Consider the following 26,472-nt stretch of genomic DNA (forward strand, 5'->3'; position numbering starts at 1 on the left):
AACTGTAAGGATGCCATGGTATATATTTTGAGATATTTTCTTCATCATAGATGAAAATATATTTGTGTTTGTCTATGATTATAAAATTGGGGTCACATTTTACAGACTGTTTTATAATCTCATAACTGTGACTGCACTCTCCTGTTGTTGAGTAGTACTCTGCTTTACAATATCTACATAGAATCCTAATATATGGATATAACTATGTGACTAGACCTATATTTAGGGATCATTTATGTTGTTGCGAATGTATAGTGCTATAAAAGACACTGCAGCAAACATCTTTGATGGTATATCATTGTGCACACTATCCTGCTTGCGTTTTGTTTTTCCCTAGCAAGTAAGTCCTGGCCACTTGTTCCCCTTCCCCACCATTAACATGCAGCCACCTCTGAGAGGTACCACTGGGCTCAGCTATGGAGTGGGCAGAGTTCTCTCCCATCAGCAGCTGAGAGAAGGCTCAGAGTGGGTCTTGCACTTCCACTTTGATGGGGTCTCTCCAGGCATTCAACTCAAAGACGCTTAGTGATGGGCTTTTCTACCTTGTAGCTAATAGGCAGAGATCAAATTACTGATCCACACAATCACTTAAATACATGTAGTTTTGCAACAATCTATTCGCATAGTATGTTATTTGGTCAAAATACAAAAACACATTGTTTAAAGCAAAGTATTTTGCCCTATCCCTGATCCCACAATTGTTTGGATGGAATTTTTGTAAGGAGTTGTCAGAAATTACATCGTCAATGTTGAATTCAGTATGACCAGCATAAACATGATCTCCAACCAGGTACAGTGGTATGTTCCTATAATCCCAGCTACTCAGGAAGTTGAGGCAGGAGGACAGCTTGAGCTCAGGAGTTTGAGGCCACTCTGGACAACACAATGAGACAAAAACAATTGAAAATGAAAGTCTCTACTCTTTGGTTGCTATTTGCTGCTCCTACCCATTGAGAAATACCAGTGGAGAATACTGATATAGGGGACAATTTTTTAAAGAGGGGGTAGAAAGTGCTGGGGAGGGGGAAGTAAAAAGAATTAAGACGTGTTATGTACCAATACCAAGTCTGCATGATGAATGTAGTTATTATGTACTGCAAACATGTAGTAATAAAAATTAAAATAAATTTAGAAAAATGAAAGCAAATACTGAAGTGGAGGGAGGTATGGAAACAAGTAGTGATTGCTTCCTTAAAGTGTTCTTGGCAATAGTGTCTGTAGGAAAGGTAAAGCAAGACAGTTTCTTTGTTTTCCATTCTTGCTAGAGACTCCTTGGGAGTTTCTGGACAATTACTTCACAGTGGGAAGAGAAACTTGTTCCCTGGGTCCTCAAGGAGCAGACTGGCCCTTGAGTTTTCTGAACAGCCTTTCAACTGAGAGCAGATTGATGGGGGAAGTGCAGCTCCTTGCAGTCTGAGGTCCCCCGAGGGTCCTCTTGCAGACATCTGGGGAGCCTGCAAATGACTTCTTTGGCCAGGAGCAAATTGAGTCCCTAAAGAGGCTTTTGGTTTGATGTCCTAAAGCAACTGGAGGGAAGGAAATATTAGGAATGATGCTCAGTAAGCCCACAAGGCCAAAGGAGTAAATGACAATTTTGTCAGCCTGGAGTTCTGAAAGAAAAAGCTGAAACCACGCTCAGCCTTGCACACTTAAGGCCACCTAAACCCTCTGCCCCTCCAGTCACAGACACCCTGTTCTAGAACCTTTCGGATGGGGGCAGAGTGCTCTCGACCTTTTGACTGCTGTCTAACTAGCTTGGCACTTCTTTCTGGTTATCTGGTAGCAGTAAACTCCTCTTTCTTATGTATAAAAATGTTAGTATCATAAAATTGATTCAAATTATATATTTTACACACGATTATACAGCAATGTACTGTCAGAATAAACTGTCCTTCAGTAGCTCTGAAGGACATCCTTGGCACAGAGATTGTGGACAGTCATGACATTCAAAGAAAAGGGCCACATTATATTCCAGAGCCCCTTTTGGAATATGGGGGATTTTTTTTAAAAATGTGTTCTAAACTATAAAAATGAATAAATTTAAAAATGCAAATATTTTATGTTTGAAAGGGTTAATTTAAAAGTAACTAACAAACTTCTCACAACAAATATGTTTATTGATACTACGTGGCTGTTTTGGCTGAGGCTACTGAAGGGCACAAGGAGGAAGTCAGTCTGCAGGGTGCTTACAGTCTGTTATTAACAGCATCGGCAATAGCGAAAGCACAGAGTTCTACTGAGAGCTCAGTGGAGAAGGTGCTGAGCTCACTGTGTTGCTTCTGAACAGTGAAATCCTTTCTAGATAAAGGTACTGCTTCAGGCAGGTGGGCACACCTTGCTGTATCTTATATATTGCTGACTAGACAGAGGTCCTGGCAGCAAACACAGAAACCTGATGGCCAGGCTATGCATAGAAACTACACAAGTGGGCCATCAACCCCATCAAAATCGCTCAGGGCAGTCCCTGTATTGCCTTCTTTCACTAGCCTTCCCCCAACAGACACCCTCAGCTGGCTGCATGTCCTCAGCATGGGGAGATCCACCGAGGTAGAAGGACCCTTGTGAGGAGAGGCACTGAGAGTACAGACTCAGAACTGGGCTCTCTGGGTTTGAATCCCAGGTCTATAGTTGGGTGACCTTGAACAAGTAACACTCAAGCTCTGAGCCTAATTTTCAGACCTATAAAGTGGACGTGATATGGTACCATTTAGTAGGACCACTGCAAGGATTTAATGAGATAATTAAAAATAAATAGCTTAGAAGGGTGCTTTATTTGTACCAACCTAGAAGCTAACTTTTAGCATCAGTGTGCCAGGGCAATCAGTACTAGAAATCTAGTCCACAGAGTAACCCAAGATTGTACCATGCTGTTGGCTCTGAAAAAAGGTGAGCTTTAGACTTGGGGTGTGCCTTCTCTGGGTTTGTACAGTGATTTCAGTATCTCTGGTGTACAAAAAGTGTTATTACTGAAATACATAGTTTCTATTTTGAAATGAAATAACTCTTTAAAAAAAACTATTTCCCCTCTCATGGGGAAATAAGGAAGAAATTATTGTCTTGGTTCATTTGGAGTCCATCTCATGTATCTCCTTAGGGGATTACAGAAAAGAAGGATGGGGACCGAAGTAGTACCTGGCTTGTTTTGCCATTAATGTTCAGACTGTTTGGATGTAACAGTCCTCTGGGATATAATCAGTGCTTCTGGATTATGCTACATAGTTTTATTTCACTGGTATTTTTTATGCATCCTTTTGTTTTTGTTTTTATTTTCCCCCTAAGTATAAAAGCATAGTTCTCAGGATAACTTACATCTCTTATTCACCATGCTGTATTTTTTCCTTTTAACCATACCTATTTTAAGCAAGTCTAGTCAATGAGACCTTATTCACATCCCAGAAATGTGAGCACTGGGGATTTGTTCCCTTCAGAACATATTTTCCTCAAGTATTCCCTTCTGTTTTGTGTATTTTAATATATTTAATTTAATAAACAACAAAATATTCTAGCATGCCAGTGATCCAGGCAAGGCAACAGGGGGAGGGGAGGGGTCTTTTTAAGTCAGGAAGCCAGTGAGTGGCAGGGTGGGAAAGTCTAGGATGGTGGTGGTTGAGACATGCATTTCCCCTGCAGGGTTTGACACCAGCATCCTGCCCATCTGCAAGGACTCCCTGGGCTGGATGTTCAACAAGTTGGACATGAACTATGACCTCCTGCTGGACCACTCAGAGATCAATGCCATTTACCTGGATAAATATGAGCCCTGCATCAAGCCTCTCTTCAACTCTTGTGACTCCTTCAAGGATGGCAAGCTCTCTAACAATGAGTGGTGCTACTGCTTTCAGAAGCCTGGAGGTAAGGCCAGAAGGAGATGGGATCCAGTGCCCAGGATAACTGTGCTAGGCCTGGGAGGCCTACTTAGCACATAGCAAGGTGGCAAAAGTGATCAGTGCACAAAAAACACAGCTAGAGAATAAAGAATTTAGCCCATTTAATGGTAGGCCTACAGGTTCCTTTCTCCTAATATACCTTTGCTTTTGACACAGTATATTGGAAAAACTAAGTATATAATCAAGAAGTCTCTCCAGTTGTTCCTTCTTTTGGAAAAATCTCGCAACCATATAGTACCTCAGTATTTTCATCTATAAAGTGGGCATACATAAACCTTCCCTGTATAATTCCCAAGGTCATTTTGAGATTCTCACTGTGAAAAATACTGTACAAATGTAAGAGTATCGTAATTCCCATTGTCACACAAACTTTCCATGTTCCCCTTAGAGAAAGCCACATGTCTATAGATTTATATTTAATGTTGTAAAATATTTTTATATAAATTCCAGTTAATGAAAGAGTTAAGATTTGGAGGAATATATGAAATGATAGCAGAGTACCTCCTATAAACCAATGTCAGACAGGAGAGTCATCCTATGGAGATATTCAGACTGGGAACGGAAGGATTCTCAGGAGTCCAGTGGCAAGGGCACCATGGGTTTGGATTTATAGCCATCTGTCTCAGCTTGCTGGGAGTTGTGCCCAAGAGTGACAGTCCACAAAGGCACCAGCAGAAAATGGCTTGCATTTGAAATCCAACACCAAAGTAATCTGGTCCAGCATGGGTCAAGTATCCAGGTCAAGGCCTGGCTGGCACCCTCACCCATAAGAAAGGAAGATGGGGCTGGGGATTTACCTCAGGTTCCAGCACCTGCCTCACAAACACAAGGTCCCGAGTTTGATCCCTGGTACAAAAAGAAAAAAAAGGATGGCTACTAATAGCATTTAAATTTTGCATGAATGCATAGATAAAACAAACATACAACAAAAATGTCAGCACTAAAAAAGGGCATGAAGTGAGCAGTAAGTACAAGTATACATTTATAGCATTACAAGATAGTCCTAGAAACAGAATTGCCAGTCAGGAAGCATGTGTATCTTTTAATCTGAGCATTATCCACAATTTGCCCTCCAAAGAAGTTGTACTAATTTTCACTCTCACCAAAATTATCTGAGAATACCTATTTTTCCATGGCATTATGAAACTTCATGATCATTGCCTCATAGGCTTTATTCCATTTCTCTTATGTAGGTTGAACATTTTTACTCATCTTTAACACTCAGATTTCTTTGAAATGTCCATGTTCTTTGTACTTTTTTTCTTATTAGACTTTTGTGTTTTTGTAGTAAGAAATTCTTTTTTGTTTTTGATACCGGGGATTAAACTCAGGACCTTGCGGTTGTGAGGCAGGCATGGTACCACCAAGCTAAATCCCCAGCCCCAAAATTCTGTATTAAGGAAATCAGAACTTCCCCAGTCATAGGTATCACAAATATTTTTTCTGCTTTAAACATTGTACATTTTTTTTGGTACCAGGGATCAAACTTGGCCCCTTCTGCTTGCGAGGCAGGGGGCAGAAACACTGAGCTAAATCCCTGGCCCGTAAACTTTGTACATTTTTTACTAGGGAGATATTTTAAATTTTAAGAAAAGTAATGTCTTCATTTTTTTAATTCTCTGGCTTATTTGAAGCTATAAAGATTATATTAAACTTAGAAAGGTATTCCCTGCTTTAGGTAGTAATTTTCTTCAATATCTTTGTTTTTTATTATTTAAATTTTATATCACTCTAGGTTTTTTTGTGTATACAGCCTCTTCCGTCGGCCCTGGAAATGATTATCCAGTTGCCCTTCTGTCATTTATTGATAAACTTATCTTCCCTCCTGTCAATTTGAAATACCAGCTGTAACGGCAAATGCACGCCTATGGGTACACCCATACATCTTACACATATTCCCAAATACTCTGTCCTGTTCATCTTATAGATCATTTCTATACTATTTAAATCACAGTTGCTATATGTATGTCAGTATCTGCTAGGCCCATTCTTTCTTGCCATTAATTCTTTGTACTTTTTTCTGAATTTTTCTGGATATTCATGTATTTTTCTTCCTCTGAATTTTAGAATTTTTTTAAAATTAAAAATAAGTTCCTGCTAGCTATATAGCACTGAATCCTTTTATCTTAGAACAGTATTTGTCTGTCAACCAGTAGTGTTACATTTTTAACTTTTGTTCTCACCAATATTGCATTTCCCTTGTGTTTGTTATTGCTACCACTGGAAATGCACTGTTTTTTCCACTGTATTTCCTCTCTAATGGTTGTTCCACTGCCTTAAATCCTCATTTTGTTTATAAGTTATCCTGGTTGCTTTGCTTGGGTTTTCAGGTGCACAATCATATCATCTGCAAATAGAGATCATTTTTTTCTTTTTCTTTTAAAATTTTATGTCTCATTTCTTTCTGTTTTCTAATCACATCATCTAGTAACTATAAATTGATGTTTAAAAATACCTATGTTTTGGGGTTTTTAAAAATAAATACTTGTAGTGATGCAGCATTAAGCTTAATGATAGCTTTACGCTTGAATTCATCTAAAATTATGTGATTTTTACTGGGTTTCTTAAAAGCACAGAGACTGATTTTTTATTTATTTATTTATTTATTGGTACTGGGGATTGGACTCGGGACCCTGCACTTGCAAGGCAAGCGGCAGAACAGAGACTGATTTTTAATGATATATCTCTAGTTCAGTGCCAGGGTGAGGTGACACAGCCTTAATCAAGCCACGGAGCTGGTCACCTTGCCATGGGCGACCCTCGGGATAGGCTGCCCTTTCTGCCACTGCTTGGGGAAGCCAAGATTCCTCACTGGCCCATGGTTGTGCATGGAACCTGGATTAGTTTTGCAAAGTAATTTGTTGAAGTTCTTCACTTCTCATTGTTTAACTATGGATTTCTCTCATTTCCTTTTTTTTTTTTTTAATTAGATCTTCACCACCTCCCTTCCTGCTCCATAACCAGCTGTAAGAGTTCTATTTTACTTCCTTAATAATTTAATTCATTTTATATAAAACTTGGAGAGCATGAAAAACGTAGTGATGAAGTTAGAGGGCACTCTTACTTTTTTAACATTGGGAAGATTACTTGTTGAGTAGTTTCACTTTTTTTCCCCCTAAATTTGAATTTCACAAGTAGTCTTTTTTTCTACGATTCTTATGGAATTGCCTTCCTTCAATTAGTCTTTGAATGTTTGAAATATTTCTGTTTCATTTATCCTTGAGATACTAAGTATAAACTTCCTGGAGTCATACTTGTTTGCTTTTGTTTTTATAAGACTATTCTCTTTCTTTTATTATAATGTAACCACTTTGCTTGGAAGCCCAGAGAATTCTTTGTGTGCTTTTCAAGGACATTAATTCCTAGCACATGTCTTAATCATGTTTAGGGCTGTGTCACTCTCTCTTTTTTCTGAGGTAAGTTAGGCTTTTTGGAACTTTAGAATTAAGGCCTTTGTTAAGTTCCGTCTGATTAGTCTTTTCTCAAGAACATCAACAGCATAGGGGTTTCATATAAGTTTTGTTGTTTTGGATATGGCCTTACTTCTTTAACGGCCCAGTTTTCTGCTTTTGGCCTCATGTTCTCCTTGACTCCATACACTGTGTATTGCACTCTAGTCTTAACACAGTGTATTTTTCATCAGATTCCTAGACTTCTGAGAGGGGTCTGTGGAAATCATTATCTGCTCAGCAACCAACACTGTTACAGAATTCCACCTGGAGTTTTTTCTTGTTCTACTTTTTTTGAGTAAATTTAGTTGGATTAATTTTTCCTTATCTTTAAATAGAGTTTAAAAATTTCTGTACAACAATTTGAAGGAAGTTTCTTAAAATTAGAAACTTGCTTCACGATGAACTGTCTGAGCCAATGCTTATAGGATTTTGCTTTTCTTCCTTTTGTAGAAGTAAACACCTACAGTTTCTCTTCTTTCTGCATAGTTACAAAGATGAAAATTTCCACTACAAAACAGGGATAATATTGGTACCTATCATACATGGTGTTTGTGAAGACTAAATTAAGACACGTGAAGTTCTAGAACAATGCCTGGCACCTTCTAGCAATTCAGTAAATGTTAGTTGTCATAGTAAACGCTCCTTTTTATAATCACATATGGAATTAGTTTCTCCTTTTCTATTGCTTTCAGTTTGGATCTTTCTCCTTTACTCTGAAAGCATCTAAAAGTCAGAAGTCAACAAATGTATTTTATAACTAGTTTCTCTTGCAGAACAAGCAGCAAGACTAGGTGGCATAGTGAAATCCACAGGGTAATAGGTACTATATATATATATATATAGCCTATAGAAAGAGGCAGTATGAGCCAGTTGTCAGAACTGAGAAAAAAGGACACATTGCCAATGCCAGGATGACCATGAGCAAGTAGCAGAACCTCCCAGGACACCAGACCTACAAAGAATTAGTGAAGTCACGTGTCATTGTACTTAGAATGGATGTAAGTTCTTTTCTAAGGAGGCAAAAGTACCATGTTCTTCCACACATGCCATTTTTTAGCCGTGTGGGTCTCTGCTGCTGTCCTTTGCTGGTTCATAAAATATACATCTTATAACTGAGGACTCTGGCTGAGAGGGGAAAAGAGACTTCCACAGTGTTCAGTGAGGTGGTGATAAAAGGTAGATTAAAAACTATTCTCTTAATTGTTACCCACACTGTGTCTATGTCTCCAGAGTTCTTCTGTGTCTTCCTGTGTTTTACATTCTTAGGGTAGTTCTAATCCTCTTTCTCTCCTGCCACAAGACCTAGAATAAATCGAGTAGTTGTCACCTCTGGCTAGTTGGTCTGTGGATTCAGAACACTTAACCCTCGGCCCCAGTTTCCAGCTCACAGAAATGTTAGCTGAATACTTCTCCCTGATGAAAAGGAGAAAGTCTGTTGCAAGTCACCTAATAGGACCTGGTGTCTGCTTAAGCCGATGAGAGGAAAGAAAATTCCTAAACAATGCAAGAAAACCCAAAATACTATTTTAAGTATCATGTGGTATGAGGTTATTTTTTAATTAATAACAGTACTGGCCTGAATTTGCTTTGTTGCATATAACAGCATATGGAGCAGTTCCACTCCCAGGTGTTTCAATGACTTCATTTCACATCAAACAGGAAGTCAATCATTAGAGATTATATCCCATACCATCTGGAAACTGACTTCTATAAATTATTTTTTAGGTCTCCCTTGCCAGAATGAAATGAACAGAATTCAAAAGCTGAGCAAGGGGAAAAGCCTGTTGGGTAAGTATAATTGTTTGCCATCCATTTAAACAACTAATTAAACCATCCATGTCTCTTGTAATGTTCACCACTTCGATGATTACTCACTTAGGGCAGGCATCTTGTGAAAAAAATGCCTCCTTTCAGTCCAGGCTGAATGCTTGCAGACAGTTGGTAATATGCCACAGATAGCTAGACATAAGCAGAGGATTGGGTATCTGGATAACAGCTACCACATGTCTCACCAGCAAGAGGAGAGGCCAGAGATTAGACCCAAACTCAGGAAGGGCTTGATTCCAGGCCCATTTCTATTGTTAACTTTCTCCTGATCATAGACTACAATAAACCCTGGCTTTCTCCTTTTTCAAGTAAAGCCATTCAATAGAGTTTTTTGGGGTTTTTTGTTTGTTTTTGTTGGTTTTTTTTTTTTTTTTGTACTGAGGATCATTCAATAGAATTTTAACAAACACATAGTCTTTCCATTTCTAAAGGTTGAAGACTATAGCTGAATTTCCTTATTCCTGAGAGCAAGATGCCTATTCCAGGAGGAAGACAAGTAGTACCCTCCCCTCCTTCAGAATTTATCAGATAGGGTTGAAAGGCTTGTCTGCACTTTCCTATCTCTCAGTTTTCACCTAATCCCTAGAGGAAAGTGTTCTGGCTGTTGAGACACTGTTCATCTCTCCTTCTCCATTAGGACAGAAGCAAGTAAGGTGTGTTTCCCTGACACGCAAATTTGGGTCAAAGCAAAGATGACAAGCGCCAGCCTGAGTATTCCCTTCTGGCCCTCCTTGCTGTAGCACTCAGGGGAATGGTGGCTTTTAGACCAGGCCATCACTGACAAACCTCATTTTCTGAAAAAGAGTCTGCTTTCCTTGCTTTTTTGAAAAGAGCTGACAGCTGCAACACAATAACTCAGAATTATTCTTGTTAAGCATTCCGAGGCAGGTGCATTCCCTAAAGCAGCCTGCCATTTCAGAAGTTTATCTATTTATTTGAAGGAAATGGACAACTTTTCTTGCAGATTCTCAAATGCAGGGAATCTATGAATTCTGACAATTTCTCTTCTGAATCTATGGGTCACCTCAAAGTACCTACTCTTTCCTTCTACCTTTGAAATTACTTATTTCCCTGACTTGCCTCATACTTTTGACTTCTAACAATACCCTATTCAATTCAGAAGAGACTCAGAGATTATCATGATTTTCAACTCCCAAGGTCTAAGTTCTTCTCCTATGTAAAAAGATATCTTTTTAGTCAGAAGATAAAGTGGCTAGATCCACTCTCCGTATGTTTTTCCAGTGCAGAGACTTACAGTGACTGATCTCATTCCTCCGTGTGGAATGCCGTTTTGGGTGTGTGGCATACCTAAGATCTACATGTAGTTATTTAATTCATATATTGCTTTAAAAATGTTTCCATGGTATATGGATATCTGTAATTGCCTCATCAGTTAGTAATTAATTAGACATTTGTAAAGTCTGTCATCTGAGGTGTCTCATTTTCCACTTACTCCAGTACACAAATGAAATGCCTTTTTCCTACCAGAATCCCACCTTGTCTTTTCACATTTCCTACACATGGAGATTACTCTGGCTGACTCATAAAAATGCCATTTATTTGCTTACACATTATTATATGCATGGGGAAATCTCCTAATATAATAACTGTGTATTCAGGGATATTCAGATTCAAATAAATAACAAAATAGGCAACAACAAATTATAATCAGTTATAATTACTACCTACTTAGAAAAAGCAGTAATTTTATTAAATTAGAGATTTAGTGCAGCACCTGCTTCTTACCAACCTGGAGGCTCAGCCCAATTTTTATTTATTTTTGTTCTATTAAATCTTGTTGTTTTTAAACCACAGCTCAAGGGGTAAGATCAGCATTTTCCCTGCTCACTAGTTCTCTTTCATGGTAGTACTTTATTAAGAATCTGTTAAATTTCTTTGTTTTTTGGTTCTGGGGGCTGTTGAAAGCATCTCCCTTTTCATTCCCTTCCACATCCTGAAAATGAGGGATGAGGGCCAATGTGCTGTGACTTGAGTGCCTAGGTAAGAGGGCAGGATCACGGAGCCTCTTGGAGGAACCAGCAGCCTTTCCTGAGGGCTGTCTATTGTGTTCAGGGTCTCCAGAGCCACTATCCCCTGCACAATCTCATGTGATCCCTGGCAAGTTGGTCATCTTGGAATAGCCAGGTGAGTAGAGGGTTTGAGAGTAGATTGTAGTGTCAGGTGAATCTGGGTATTAATCTTGGTTCAAAATTATAGAAACCTCTTCCTCCAGTGCCACACTTTTCCTTCCTATATCATCCCATAAAATAAAAGGTGAGTTTGAAAACACTGTCCTTCTAAACACATAGGTAAAAAATTAAGGAATGCAAAGCTACAGTGATAAGCAAGAGCCCCTATTTTTAGGAAGCTGATATACAGGATATTATTACTCAGGTCAAACTAAAAAGCACACAAAAATGAATCATATTCACATACTTTGTCAGGAAAATCTATCATGAATAAAGATTACCTACTGTTGAACAAGAATCAGATTCACATCAGACTTTCTATTGGCAACATTAATTTAAAAAGAGAAAATTGAGGGCCAGGGATTTAGCTCAGCGGCACCATGCCTGCCTGGCAAGTGCAAGGTCCTGAGTTCAATTCCCAGTATCAAAAAATAATAATAATAAATAAATAAATGGCAAAATTGAACTTAGAATTTTAAACTTCCCTCAACTATTGTTCATGTGTGGTGACAAAGGTACTCTCAATCCATCTAAGATTTACCTTACTAAAATATCACTAAAGGATTTACTATACCAGATAAATGATGGCAGAATTATTCAGCTGCAACTGTGAAAATTACTCCTAAATCTAAGTATGTATGACCTATAAAAGTATTTTGAAAGCAAATTAGAATTATAATTACAGACTGTTGAGGGCAATCAGAAAAAGGTGGCAAAAATGTGTTTTAGGTTTATTCAGGAAGAAAAGAAAATTCAGAAAGAAAAGAAAATTCAGACTAAATAGAATATATAGTTTTTCAATGCTCAAAAGAAACACATAGAGAAAACTTTCCATGGGAGGCCCAAAAATGGGGAAGATGATAAATAGAAAAAATTCCAATTTGGTGGCAAAAATAAGTAAGCAATCTGTAATCACAATAAATGTGAATGGGCCAAACTCATTTGTTATGAGAGAGAAAGAATGGACTGGTAATTTTTAAAATAAGTTACATCTAAAGCAGTTCTCAGAAAGCTGAAATTAAATGGGAAATATTCTTCTGTATAACAGTGTTAATATTTGACAAATGCTAATCCTAAAAAATAAGATGGTACAAGAGTATCATCTTGCCAAAATATTCCTATTATGCTACCAATTTATATACTCCTAAAACAAAATATAACAGAATTGCAAAGAGGAACTGTCATATCCACAGTCAGCCTCAGAATCTATCTCTTCTTGAAAAGGGCAGAAGAATTGAACAGCACGACTAGTTTGCATTCATACTTACGTAGTTCTGAAGCTAGGCATTAAATATATGGGCTTCAAACACACACTAGATATCTTCCATGTACTATACAACAAAATAAAACTCAACAAATTTCAAATAATCACATATCAAATTCCCTGATCACAACACGGTAATAATAGAATAAAAAAATGAGATTATCAAAGTTCCATATATGTTGGGGTTTTCTAAATATTGCTCAAATTTGAAGTAACTATCAAATCTATGAAAATAGAGTAAAATATATATATATATTCTCCATATGTTTCTTTTGTGCATTCAAAAATTATATATCCTATTTAGTCTGTATTTTCTTTTTTTACTGAATAAGCTTGAAATACATTTTTACCACCTTTTTCTGATTGCACCAACAGTATGGAATTATAATTCTAACTTGCTATCAAAATACTTTTATAGGGCATACATCTTTATATTTAGCAGCATTTATTTTATTCTAATAAAATATATAAATTAAAATGCATTTATGAAAAATAAAGATCAAGACTAAATTAACTAGATTTTCAACTCAAAAGCTATAAATACACAATAAACCAAAATGACTAAAGTCAAGCAGAAAACAATGAAATAAAAACACAATAGCATGTCAAAGATTTTTTTCACAAACCAATGAAATAGAAACCCATGACATTATGAGGTAAAAAGGCTCAAATATTGCCATGAATTTAAATGAGAGTGATAGAAACTAAGTTAGAGAGGACTGTTGTACTTCAGGGTTCTCAGACTTTAGTTTGGAGAGTTTATCAAAGCGGACACCATTGGGGCCCAGTCCCTAAATTTCTGACTCGGCGCTTTTGAACTGGGGATCCAAAATTTGAATTTCTAAGAGGTTTGCAAATTATGCTGCTAGTCCTCAGACCAAACTGCGAGAACAAGTGTTATGAAAGCTGAGATGAAATGGATACTATCAGGTGTCAAGTTTGGGCCATAAATGGCACAATAGATCAAAACTATAAAAAAAATCAAAATGCTACTCTCAAACCCCAAACAGGGAACAAGCCCAAAATATTTTTTCCCCCGGATAGAAAGGAGGGGAAATTCTTCAAGGAAAAGATCATTCTTATTTTGTACAAAATGTCTAGAAAAAGATGGAAAAAATACCGGAATTATTTAGTAACATGTTTGCAAAAACACCTACAAATTAATCAGCAATAATATTTCAGTAACAATGTATTGAGACCAAGAAGTGTCTACTTCATGAAAGCAGTTTTCTAATATTATGTCACTTGTAATTCATTAAGACTATATAAAAGATAAAAATTTTTTCTCAACTGATAAAAATGAATTAGCAGTAGTACCCATTTGTGATTTAAAGGGAAAAAATAAAACTCTAGTAAAGAGGGAATAGAAAAAATCCTGAGACAAGTAGTGTAACTCCTTTATCACTTTTTATCTGTAAACACCAATCCCTTTGCTGTTATTGAGATAGCTGAGTGGAATGCTGCAAGGGAAGCATTTGGCTATTATCAGCTTTGTTAGAGGCATGATAACAGTGACAGTGAATGGCTTTGAAAAGTGTGCTGTATGGATTGTAGCTAATAAAAGGCTTGTTAGGGTTCAGCCGTGAGTCAGAAATTGATACATTTAGAAACCTTTATAGCAATTTCACAGAGTCATTTTATGTAGGTAGGCCAAGTATTGTCTTTAACAGACTGGAAGTTAAACAAAAACAAGTTCTTTATCGCGGGAGGGAGTTTGAGAAGCACTGCTTTGGATTCAGTCAATGATGCGAGTCTAGACTTGGTGTTTATTTGTAGGTGCCTTTGGCAGATTACTTAATTTTCCTGTACCTCAGTCTCCTATTTAATAAAAGGTAACATTACTACTGGTCTCTCGGGCTTGGGACAATCAGAAATTGTGTGAATGTGTGCATGGTTTTGTTCAGTAACCCACATATACATGAATATTTAACACATATTAACTATTATTGAGCCTGTTTGAAAATTGAGATCCTTCCAGTTCAGTGCATTTGGGCTCCTAACTATTCAGGTCCCTATCGTCTTGATGAAGTAATCAACTAACCCCATTCTCTCCTGGCAGCCCTGTAGCAAATATGTGTGAGCTCTCCTCCCTGTCTTGAATAATATTAACCCTGAGTATCTCTGTGCTTCTCTCATTAAAGTTGACCTCTTGTTCCCCCAGGGGCATTCATACCTCGGTGTAATGAAGAGGGCTATTACAAAGCCACGCAGTGCCACGGCAGCACAGGGCAGTGCTGGTGTGTGGATAAATACGGGAATGAGCTGGCTGGCTCCAGGAAACAGGGTGCCGTGAGCTGTGGTGAGTAAGGCCTTCTGCGTCAGCCACACACTGACTCTGGAGAGTCATCAGTCCTCACTTTGTAAGGATCATGGCAGATACCGAGAGGTAGCTCTGTTCTACTATGAGTTTACAGTGGAGACACGGGGACCCTAAGTTACATGAGCTCATGCATAGCATGGCATACATAGCACAGCATAACCTTGCAAGTGGCAGGAACTCACATGACCAAGACCAACAGGTTAGAGGGGAGTTTTTGAGAGTTAGGATAACTGCTGCAGGCACAGGACACTTTTCACTTGGGATTATAAACCTCCTGAGAAGGTAGTGGCACTCCAGCATTCTAGGGTTTATGCCAAAATACAGTTTGTAGTTCTCACCACAGAGACTGACCCCAGATGGGTAGGCAGGCATGCTCCCAGATTCAGAAAGTAAATTCTATGGTTTTGCCCCACAAGTTGCCTTGCAAGTCAAGTCACAGGCAAAGGGAAGCCCCAACAAAGGCTGTGATGTAGAAACAGAAACTGACCTTCAGCCTTTTTTTCTCTTGTGCCAGAAGAGGAGCAGGAAACCTCAGGGGATTTTGGCAGTGGTGGCTCCGTGGTCCTGCTGGATGACCTAGAAGATGAACAGGAGCTGGGACCAAAGGACAAAGAGGGGAAGCTGAGGGTTCACACTCGGTCTGTGACAGAGGATGACGAAGATGAGGATGATGACAAAGAAGATGAGGTTGGGTACATATGGTAGTGCCCACAAGGAAGAGGACACACATTTTGCACACACTTGCAAGTCACTTCCTATTCCTGCATTGGTATCTAAGACTCCAAGGCACCAACGTCTCTTCTCCACTGTTGCTCTCTGTACCCAACTGAAGGTTTGGAAGACAACTGCTTGTCCCGGAGTATTCTGATTTTCATATGGTTGTGTGGGAGAAAGGGTGTTGTTTGGGGTTTTTTTTAATTTGCTATTTTTTGGACAAGAGAATGGCTGGTTTAATTAAATAGACCCTCCTTCCTGTGAGAGTTTTGCAACAAGCATGTGATTTATGTGGAATCCAACAGTGCAGGGAGCCCCCACCCTCGTAAATGTCAAAGACCCTTTCTGATTACCCACATTGGTGGTTATTACAGCATGGTTCCCAGCCTTACAGTGTCTAAGTGCTTTTCTTGTGTCCTGTAGATGTCGTGGAAAACACACCACACTGTACCTTTTCCTCCTGCCCCAACCACCCCTGGTGTTTATTATTAAAAATTAATTTTCATAGCCCTATATCTGGCTTCCTACAAATAACAGCCTTAATTCAGTCCCTTGGGGGAATTCACTTACTGAAAAATCAATGTTTGGATGCTTCTTTCTGTACATGACAAGTATGTACATATGTACAAAAGAGACTGTATGTGCATGCTTTGCACATACACTTTTCAAAAAAGTGTCTGGCTATCCATTAAAAATTAATTTTGAAAATTTCAATTTGTCAGCTTGTCCAGACCTGGAACACAATTTCTGAAATAAGAAATTTGTATGAAAGTCCTATTTTGTACTAACAGTTGGCACTTGTAGCCTGCAGGCTGAGGAGGTTTCTTCTCTATGCATTAGCAGTTACTGGAAGCTTCTTTGCTTTGGATAAGCCTCCAAATCATTTGCCTAAATCGTTTTTCTTGCAGAAGCCATGTGACTCCCACTTGGGCAGCTTCACAAGCCATTGCTCTCATTTCAGCTCAAAGCCCCACAGGCTGCAGCAGCCCTGTCAGTGCAGGGTCCTCCCTTCCCCTACCTACTCAAGGGCTTTTTGTAAGGCATGCATGCACCCACCCGGTTCTCTGAGAAGACAGAACCATGGTATTCCTTAGAATACAACTTAGGGTTCTTAACTCAATATTTTGATTTTGGCTCCTTTTCACCCACAAATCATGATAAGGGTACAAAAGCTGTGTAGAGTTTTTTAAAACCACCCATATTTTTCAGAAAACGGAGGCCTAGAAGGAACTTCAGAGTAGCATATAGAAGCTAGGTTTGGAATTTTAAGAGCTAGCCCCCCAGCCTCTCTACATACACAAAAGTCTTGAGACATTCCTGAAGAAAGCTTTTCACCATTGTATTTCTTTCCCCAAAACTCTTTATTGAAGTCTAGTTCTAAATCCGGTAGGGCCATCGTCTCCACATTCTTTAGAATTCTCTCATACAAGTACCAAAGAGTAGTCTTCACAGTGGCCCCATTCAGTTTAGTACTGGTCTGTAAACTCTTACCCTGTTTGTTTTGTACCTCCTCAGTTGCCCCAGTCAGCCACCCAGACCCCAGCTCTCGAGGCCACATATTCCTCATCTCTCTTTCTTGCCTTTATCCAGTCCACAAGACAACCACATCAACTAGGCAAAGAAAAAAAAAAATATATATATATATATTTCATTCGTTCAGCCAGACCATGATCCCTGTGGCAGCTGACTAACCCCCACACCAAACTGACCATTTGTATGCTGTAACCCACCTTAAATTAGCATTCCTTGCATAGGCTGGATAAAGTGCCATTATCCCTAGGGTTGGTCTCAGATGGGAAATGAATATACCTGGTGTTGCCGATTTCTTTGACCTAATAGACAATGTATGTACTGCCCCTATATGGAGACCACAGGCAAGCTCTGTATTGGGATCTCAACCCCATCACTTCCATTTCCATATTTTTCCCCACTCAGTTACAACTCTGAGAAAATAATTTAGAAAACAGGTGCTTAATTGCTGCTAAATTACAATAGTGAACATAAAAATCAAGACATATTAAAAAAGCTCAGTTTATATCATCAAAGAAAAATATTGTTACTGTGTCCTCTGAGCTTGGAAAAATGCACATGAGAACAAATTAAAATCGACAAATTGATTTCACTTAGAGAAACTTCTAGGAACGAAGTGAACCACTGATTTTAATTTGCCTAATTATCTTATGACAAGTGTCAAATTAAGATGACACTTAAAGATCCTTAGCATTAACTTAATGATGGAGAAGAGTGCTCAATAGGCAATTCCCAGGAAAGTAATGAGATGCCATTTTCAGATATTTTTCCAAGAAGATATTTTGATTCATTAAAATACTAAACAAAAAGCCCTTGTAAGACTGGAACCTAAAATCAATGGAGCAACATTAACATCACTTTTCATGCCTCACTTTGGCACAACAGCATTAGGCCTTTAAAGATCTTGAGTACTTTCCACTAGTATTATTTTGGATTAAATTTTGAGTTACCTTATCCTTCTAAGTAGAATTTTTGTTTTCTTGTTTTTGGAAGGGGCCCTTTAGTTACAGTGACCAAGTTTGCATAAGATATTGAATTTTTTAAAGAGAGAAAATAGTCTTGTAATAATCCAATCCTTTGTTTGAGACAGGTATTGAGTTCAATCCTAACTTAATTTTGGAAATTCTTTAGTGAATAGTTTCTTATCCTATAACTGGTTCCTTATTACCATTACTGTGGCATCCAAGTCAAATCCAAGGATTTTCTTTCACCATGGTTGTCTGCCATATGAATGTCTTTTTGTTTACAAATGTTCTGGGCGTGGGGATACCTAACTACTGAATTTGAGGTTTTATGCCAGCTTCTCTTTGTTTATGCCCATTTCCTTACCCATATCAGCAAATGATGGATCTGTCCAGGTCTGCCCCTCTATTCTCCCCAGGATGCCATTCCCATTTGGTTTTGGTTTAGCTTGACCACACTGTACAGTAACATCCAAGAGCCCTTTCTACAGTGGGTGGTTTTGGTCTTTTTATACCTTTTTCTCAAAGTCACTGATGTTTGTCCCTGTTCAGTGTGTAGCCTTGTAATGAGAGCCCATCAAATCCAGAGTGTCAGTTTGTTGTCCCTATTGTAGATGAAATAGTGATGTAGAAAAACTAGTATTCTGAATGCTTTTCCATGTACACTTATCTGGAATGTGAACACAACTCTTTGGTTAATAGCAAATGCTTAATTGTAGTCCTGAGTAGGTGCATTTCTGTCTGTCTCAATAAATTTTACTTTGTCTGCAACACTGAAGTGTTTCCATTTTGTTAGCTTGGATATGAAGTCATGAGGCCACATCCCATACACAGTCACTGCAGGACAGTCTGGAGCTGAAGAGGCCTGCCACCAATGGCCTCAGTCAAGATTGCCATACATAGGTGCCAATCTTGACCTGCCGGTGGTCAGTCCTGTCCTGATATACACATGCCCTGTGGCTACTCAGAGCCAAACCACCTGACCTCTATTTTAGCTGCTTCTCTCTCTCAGGCTTTAGCTTTACTCCTTACCTACCAGATTTCATATTGTTATCCTATTTTTAACTTTTAACATTTTAAACTCTGCTTGTTTATTTCCTTTCCAGCTAGTTATTCTCTAATTCCCCTTAGGTGGGTGGGGAAGAATCTCTCACCCCTTTACAAGGACCCTGATTTCTCCTCCATCTGTGAATTAATACACCAGATGCTTGTCAAACACCAGGAAGCACACAAATTGGGACACAACTATTTCCTTCCATCTTTATCCACATGCAAGCCAGTCCAGGACTTAATTATACCCTAAGTGAATAATTTCACCATTGAGCTGAAGTAGAAACCATCTTATGAATAATTCCATTCCTTTACTCCATGGAGAAGATTTTACAGACAGTTTATAGATTGACAGTTCAAGAAAAGGTGCATCGTAAATCCACAAAGTAACTAATGTCAAAAGAACAATGGCCATTATGAAACCTCCTGGATAGTAAAGGCTCCATTACAGAGTTGAGAGCATGTGTGGACACATGCAGACACCTCCGCAGTCAGCTGGGTTTTATAGGCAAATCCCCATGTTTCTTTTATAGTTGAGCTTTCACAGATGCCACCCTGATCTTTCCAAGCCAAAACCAAAGAGGACCAGGGGCCCAGCTCACAAACTTGGTGTAACTGAGGAAAAAGGTCTTCAAGATGTTTGGGTCTAAGATTTATTTTGATATCGTGATTCAAAAGAAAAGGAGACTTCACTATTAATTGGTAGGTTTATAGATTATTTTGAATGGATGAATGCCACTGTGGGCAGACAAAACCTTCAGTTCTAGGAATATAAAAGTCAGACTCAATTGCTCTGAACAATTATTAGCTCCTTGAAAAAAGATATAAATAATTATGACCGTTTAGGTCAAGGGATGCCATCACAGACACCAGAGACTACTCAAGCCTCATTAAAGCTTGCCTTCCTTAGTTCCTTTTATCCACCATTCCCTAGGTTTTCTCCTACCCCTTGGGCCACTCCTTCTAGATGTCCTGAATATCATATTGTTCAACCAGGTCTATTAACATATCTGCTCCTCAGATCTGTGCCCCTGACCCATTTCTTTTTAATTTTACATGTTTTCTTTGGACAGTCTTCTGCCTCTAGTTTCAAACATTTTCTTCAGTCTGAGGAACCCCAGTTTATACTTCCAGTATAGATTTTGACGCTACTCCATTTGAAATAATTACCTGCTGTTTAGGTAATTCTACTTGAATTTCCCACTGACACCTCAATTTCAAGCCTTTAAAAATCGAAATGATAGAATACACAGTGAATCTGTCAATGGCAGTGGGAGCCAGCAAGGCTTTTCTTTAAGGCCTTACAAACATAAGCCATAAAGGAAAAAGCTGATAAATGTGTTTCCATAAAAATTAATAACACATCATATACAAATTTAAATGATAAACCAGAGGCTAAAATAGATACTGGTGACATAAAACAGATGAAGGATTAGGGTATAAAATGATTTTTAAACTCCTACAAATCCATAAGAAAAATGCAGCCCAACAGACCAGTGGATAAAAGATAAAAATAAGCAATTCATAGGAAACACTTTTTACTATCATACATACTTATGATGCTTATGAAGTTAAGCTCAATAAGATTAATAACTGATAACAAAGTAGAACAATTATGACTATGTTATAAAATTAGCAAAAGATCTTACTATATTCACCCTTGTGATGTGAGATACAGTGTTCATGTAATTATATGAGGTGCACTGACTGATGGAGGCATTGTGATATATGGTTGGTCTACTTTTGACCTTCCAAGGATGTCAGAGAGAGGTCATTTGTTCCAGTGATGCTGGATCCAGCCACAACAATGTTGATGGCTGAATATCATGAACTCACAATGTCAATGGGTGAGTATCCTTGATTGTTCAAGGCTTTCTTGCCAAAAAACCTCTGGAAAAACATTTTATTGGAAATTGTTTTCTCTTTTTAATTCATCAAAGTGCTGCCATAGAGCTTGTAATACTTCAATGATCATATAGGTGTGTTTAAGGCTAAGTATCATACACAATAATTTTGTCCTATTACATCTACACAATTTGAAGCACTTGGGCAAACTTCAGAAATGTCTGCATTGCTAGTTCTGTTTCATTTTCCTTTTCTTCTTCCTTTATATAGGACTCTATGAGTTCTTCCAAGTTTTAAACTGTAAATAATTCTTGATAGCCTTAAATATATTCTTCCATTTCTTCATTAAGCATGTCTTTAAATCCTTACCCACCAATCTGTCTTGATGTGTAAATGATTTTCCTAACTTTTCTATCAATACCTAGGAAGCCTTTAAAATCATTCATGGCTTAACTCTGTAAGTTCTCCCAGCAGGCACTTACAATTTCTTGTTTTCATTCATCCATTTTAGCTTTGATGAATATTATTGTGTCTGCAGGTGTGAATGATTTCCAGCACTGCATTATGTCCCAATTAGGGTCTGCATCAATTACTGGTCAAATGTCATCAAATACCAGGTGGGTATATATGGCCTTGATAAATGGAATAATGCTCTGGTCATGATACTGTAGCAATGAAGTTATATTTGGAAGTAAAAATATAACCTTGGCATTTTCATTTTCACAACAAACAGATTCAGGATGACCAGGTGCATAGTATATTATTAATAGAATTTTAAGTTTCAACCTCTCCTCTTTTAGGTATCCTTTCACTTCTGAAGTAAAATATCAGTGGAACCATGCCATAAAAAAGAATGCTGAAACTTACATTTTCTGATAGTGTTGTTAGAATAAGACCAGATCATTTTTGCTTTTGTTTTTGAGAGCCCATGTGTTCTTTGCTTTGTAAACTACACCTGTCTTTATCATAGGCGCTGCAGTTTTGACATAGTAATAGAATTAATCTGTTCTTTCACATGTTATTCTGTGGTGACTCCATACTTTCAAGAATGTAAGTTCCACTGGGCATCTTATTCCAGAAGAGCCTACTTCATTGAATTGAAGATTTGCTTTGGATGACATCTTTTCTCCTTTGTCAAAATGTGGAAATATGGCACCAGCTTTTTCATTAGCCTACCCACTTATTTGTATATTTTTCAGTATAAATTTGTCTCTGAGTCTCTGTGACAATCTCTTACATGGCTTGGTGTCTCTCATTTCAGAGGATCCCTTGATGAAGTCTTTGTACAGGCTCAGTGCTTTCTAATGTAACTTGTTGCTGTCATTTGAAATATATTTCTGTTGATATCTTCCACCCACAAATTTAATGCTTCCTACTTAAGCATGTATTATGTACTGTGTCCATAAATATTTCAGTTTCATATATCACAGCAAAACTAGCATGAATTTATTTCTTCACAATTTCATGAAGAGATTTGTTCTTATCATAGATTTTAGCAACCTTAGCATATAATTTTCTTTCCTTATTAAGTTGAGAATTTTTGCTATTTAAAGGCAATACTTTGTTGCTTCTTCTTGGCATTTATGAACTGTTAGCATCACTGCTCTTGTGCTCCAGATCCATGATTAAGTAGAATAATGGTCACTGGGACAAAAGCACTGGAATACCACAAGAGTCAATCTGATAACTGAGGTGGCGACTAAGAAACTAATAAGCAGATAGTATACACTGCATGGATACACTGGGCAAAAGGATGAATCATTTCCTGAACAAGATAGAGCAGATGGTGTGAGATCTTATCACATTACTCAGAACGGTACACAACTTAAAAAATATGAATTATTTCTGGAATTTTCCATTGATCATTTCAGACATATTGACCACAGGTAATTGAAAGTTCAGAAAGTAAAACTATAGATAAGGAGGGGCAACTCTATTTGGCTTGGCAAAAACATTTCTTTTAAATTGATTCATTCACAACTCTTGTATCCCCAAATTCTAAGTTTTTAGGCACTTCTACCTTCTTAAGTGTCTGCCTGTGTTTCTGTTGGATCCTTTCTCTAGAATGTCCTGGGGACTCAGCTAAATGATTCCTCCTCTAGGAATCCTTTCAGATTGCTCTCAGGAGAACCAGGCATCACCCCCTCTTTCCTCTGGAAACCTCTTTGTACCTCCAACCTAGTGCTGTTCATTTCTCATGTTCAACTGTTCATTCAAACGGGAGCTTTCTGATAAGAGATGTTGCAAAATGATCAAGTGCTCCAAACCCTTATTTCCCCAAAGAGACATAAAAAACAACAGCCAAAAACGGTCTAAAAATAACCACACCGGAGCTCTGTAAAATAGTTACAGGTCTATAGTAATTAAGTAAACACCTGATCAAAAGGGCACGTTCAAAATGGGAGAACTCTCAACCCACCTTCTTAGGACAGCGTGATCTGAGTGTAGAGGAGGTTGTGGTCCAGTTCCCCATTCCCTCCCTCAAACCAGAAGGAGAACAGCAAACATTTAGACTTTTCTAGCCTGTCTGAAGGCCTCCTAAATAACTCATTTCTATTTCATCTAACTAGAATTCCAGTTAGGTAGAAGCAGCAAGCACTGCTCATGGCCGCTGCAGGTGACAAGAATCCCACAGATACCTGGGGGAAGAGGCTATGAGTACAGTCATACATTCGATCATCTAAGACTCCCAAAAGAACCTGTATTAAGACTCTAGTAAATAAACACATTCAAAAGTAGCAGTGGGCAAGAAACATTGAAAAAACACACACACAGGCCTAGGCAAGATACATACCCACTTAAGGTACATGATAAGACTGTAAGTTTGCCTTGTTAAATAATGAGGAACTGCCCTGGAACAAAACAAATCTGAAAAGACTGAGAGAGGTGGGCTGTTTAAAAAATAATTTTTAACAACAACAAAAATCATAAGGCATACAAAGCCACAGGAAAAAGTGACCTATTCAAAGGAATAGAGTGGCAGAAAATTTCCCTGGCAAAGTATAGGCAATAAACTTATTAGACAAAAATTTTGTAAAAACTCTCATTGATATGTTCAAATAACTAAAGGAAAACAAGTCTAAAGGAAATTAGAGAATAAGATTTGAACAAAATGAGATATAAATAGATGAAAATTATAAAAAAGGAAACAATTATGGAGCTGAAATATAAAATAACAATTGAAAAATTTAGTAGAAGACTTTAATATCTGATTTAGGCAGGAAAAGCTAGCAATTACAAAACTCAATTCAAAAAATATAACATTTGAAATTATAGGTCCGAAGAGTAGAAAGAAAAGAGAATGAATAAAACTGAATAGACTCTCAGAGATTTATGGGCCACCATAAACCAATATGCACATTTTGGGAATTCAAGGAGGAAGATAAGGGTAAAGAGATTTTTTGAAATAGAAAATAAAAGTGAAAATGTCTCAAGCTCAAACAAAGATATATAATCTGCAAATCCAAGCAGCTCCATGAACTCCAAATTAAGCTTAGAGACTCATACCAAGACATATTATAATTAAAATGTTAAAAGTGAAAGCCACATGGAAAATCTTGAAAGAAACAAGAGGAACTTTTATCACAGACCCTGATTTTAAGATTATAACATGAGTTCTCAGCAGAATCCAGAAATTACTAGGCTAATATATAAAGTGCTGAAAGAAAAAAAAGTCGTCTGTCAACTAAGAATTCCATAACTAGTAAAAATGTCCATAAATGAGAGAAATGAGAACATCCTCAAATAGAAACTGATGGATCTCTGCACTATTAGACTCATTAAATACTAAATGAAGTCCTGTAAGTTGAAATGAAAGGATGCTAGACAGTAACTCAAAGCCATACAAAGACGAACATTTCTCTAGTAAAGGAAATAAATGCTCAAATATGAAAACCAGTATATTGTAGTTTTGGTTTATAATACTTCAATTTCTATGGGATTTAAAAGGCAAATGAATTATTAATGTATTTTAATGTATACACAACATATAAAAACATAATTTGTAACATCAGTAATATAAAGTAGTAGGGGGCTAGGGGTTTTAAAGGAGTAAGTTTTTATATGCAATTGAAATTATCAGTTTTAAATAGATTGTTTTAACTTGAGGATATTATGTTTAATTCCCATAGCAGTTGCAAATACAATATAAATGTAATATACTAAAAAGGGGATCAAGACATGTTATTACACAGAAAAATCAACAAAACCAAAAGTAAACAGTAGTGGAAGAAAAGAAGGAGAAAAAAACTATAAGACATACAGAAAATAACAGAACGGCTAAAATATATTTTCTCTTATTAGTAATTATTTTAAATATAATAGCCCAATAAAAAGGAATAGATAGGCAGAATGGGTTAAACTATATGTCATCTACTATACAATCAAACTATATGTTATCTACAGGAGACTCACTTTAGATCTAAGGACACAAAGAGGTTGAAAATGAAAGGCTGGAAAAGGATAGTCCATGCAAATAGTAACCAAAAGAGAGCAGGGGTGGCTATAATGATGCTAGAGTTTTTAAAAAGGACTAAAAAAAAAAAAAGAGTAAAAAAAGTCAACAAGATGCAAAAATGTACATTATAAAGTTAAAAGTTTCAGTTCACCAAGAAGGTATAAAATTACATACACCAAAAATCACAGCTGTAAAATAAATGAAGCAAATATTGATAGATTTGAAGAAGAACTACTTCAACAATAATAAATGGAGACTTCAATACTCCACTTTCAGTAATGGATAGAATAACCATTCAAAAGATGAATAAAAAAGTAAAGGATTGAGCAATACTATAAACTAATTAAACTTGACTGACATTTATCAAATACCTCACCCAACAGCAGGAGAATATACATTTTTCTCACGTGTACATGGAACCTTCTCTAAGATAAACCACAAATAAGTTTTACTGTGTTAAGACCTTAAACTGCACACATTATAAAAAGTATCTTTTATGACACAATGGAATGAAACTGTAAATCAATAACAAAAGAAAAACTGGAAAATGTATAAATGTGGAAATTCATTTCTAAACAACCAATGAGTCAAAGAAGAAATCACAAGAGAAATTAGGAAATATTTTGATGGTGATGAACTGTAAACACAACATATCTAAGCTTATAGGTGTTAAGAGAGAAAAGTATAGCTCTAAAAGCTTACTTTAAAAAAGAAGAAAGATCTAAAACCAATAACCTAACAGTATACCTTAGGAGACTAGACAAGTAACAACAAACCCAAGGTTAGCAGAAGGATCAAAATAAGATTAAAACAGGGATAGAAAATAGAAAAATAGAATCAATGGAACTGAAAGTTGGTTCTTTGAAAAGATTAATAAAACTGACAAACCTTTAGATTGCCTAAGGGAATATAAAAGATTCAAGTTACTAAAATAAGAATTGAAATGCAGTAATGTTGCTACTCATTTTATGGAAAT

At 37.3% G+C, this 26,472-nt stretch overlaps 1 protein-coding gene and 1 long non-coding RNA gene across 3 annotated transcripts in view; one reads left to right on the plus strand and one right to left on the minus strand.

The window, feature by feature from the left end:
• Spock1 (SPARC (osteonectin), cwcv and kazal like domains proteoglycan 1) overlaps nucleotides 1-18,916 on the plus strand; it is a 527,108-nt gene extending 508,192 nt beyond the window's left edge. For both annotated transcript variants that reach the window (XM_087194726.1, XM_087194725.1), the window contains exons 8-11: nucleotides 3,631-3,852; nucleotides 9,065-9,127; nucleotides 14,781-14,918; nucleotides 15,454-18,916. In XM_087194726.1, the coding sequence (XP_087050852.1) occupies nucleotides 3,631-3,852; nucleotides 9,065-9,127; nucleotides 14,781-14,918; nucleotides 15,454-15,644 (614 nt within the window). In that variant the 3' untranslated portion in view covers nucleotides 15,645-18,916. The remainder of the gene's footprint in view (nucleotides 1-3,630; nucleotides 3,853-9,064; nucleotides 9,128-14,780; nucleotides 14,919-15,453) is intronic.
• On the minus strand, nucleotides 726-15,517 carry LOC147822920 (uncharacterized). Its single transcript, XR_002387021.2, has 3 exons — nucleotides 15,427-15,517; nucleotides 4,685-4,733; nucleotides 726-873 (listed from the first exon to the last, which is right to left on the minus strand). It is a non-coding gene; the product is annotated as an uncharacterized LOC147822920 (long non-coding RNA).
• Nucleotides 18,917-26,472: the final 7,556 nt, after the last annotated feature.

This window comes from Heterocephalus glaber, unplaced genomic scaffold (assembly GCF_053883595.1).
Source record: "Heterocephalus glaber isolate CG9 unplaced genomic scaffold, H.glaber_assembly_v1.0 deba00001606, whole genome shotgun sequence".
Classification (NCBI taxonomy): Eukaryota; Metazoa; Chordata; class Mammalia; order Rodentia; family Bathyergidae; genus Heterocephalus; species Heterocephalus glaber.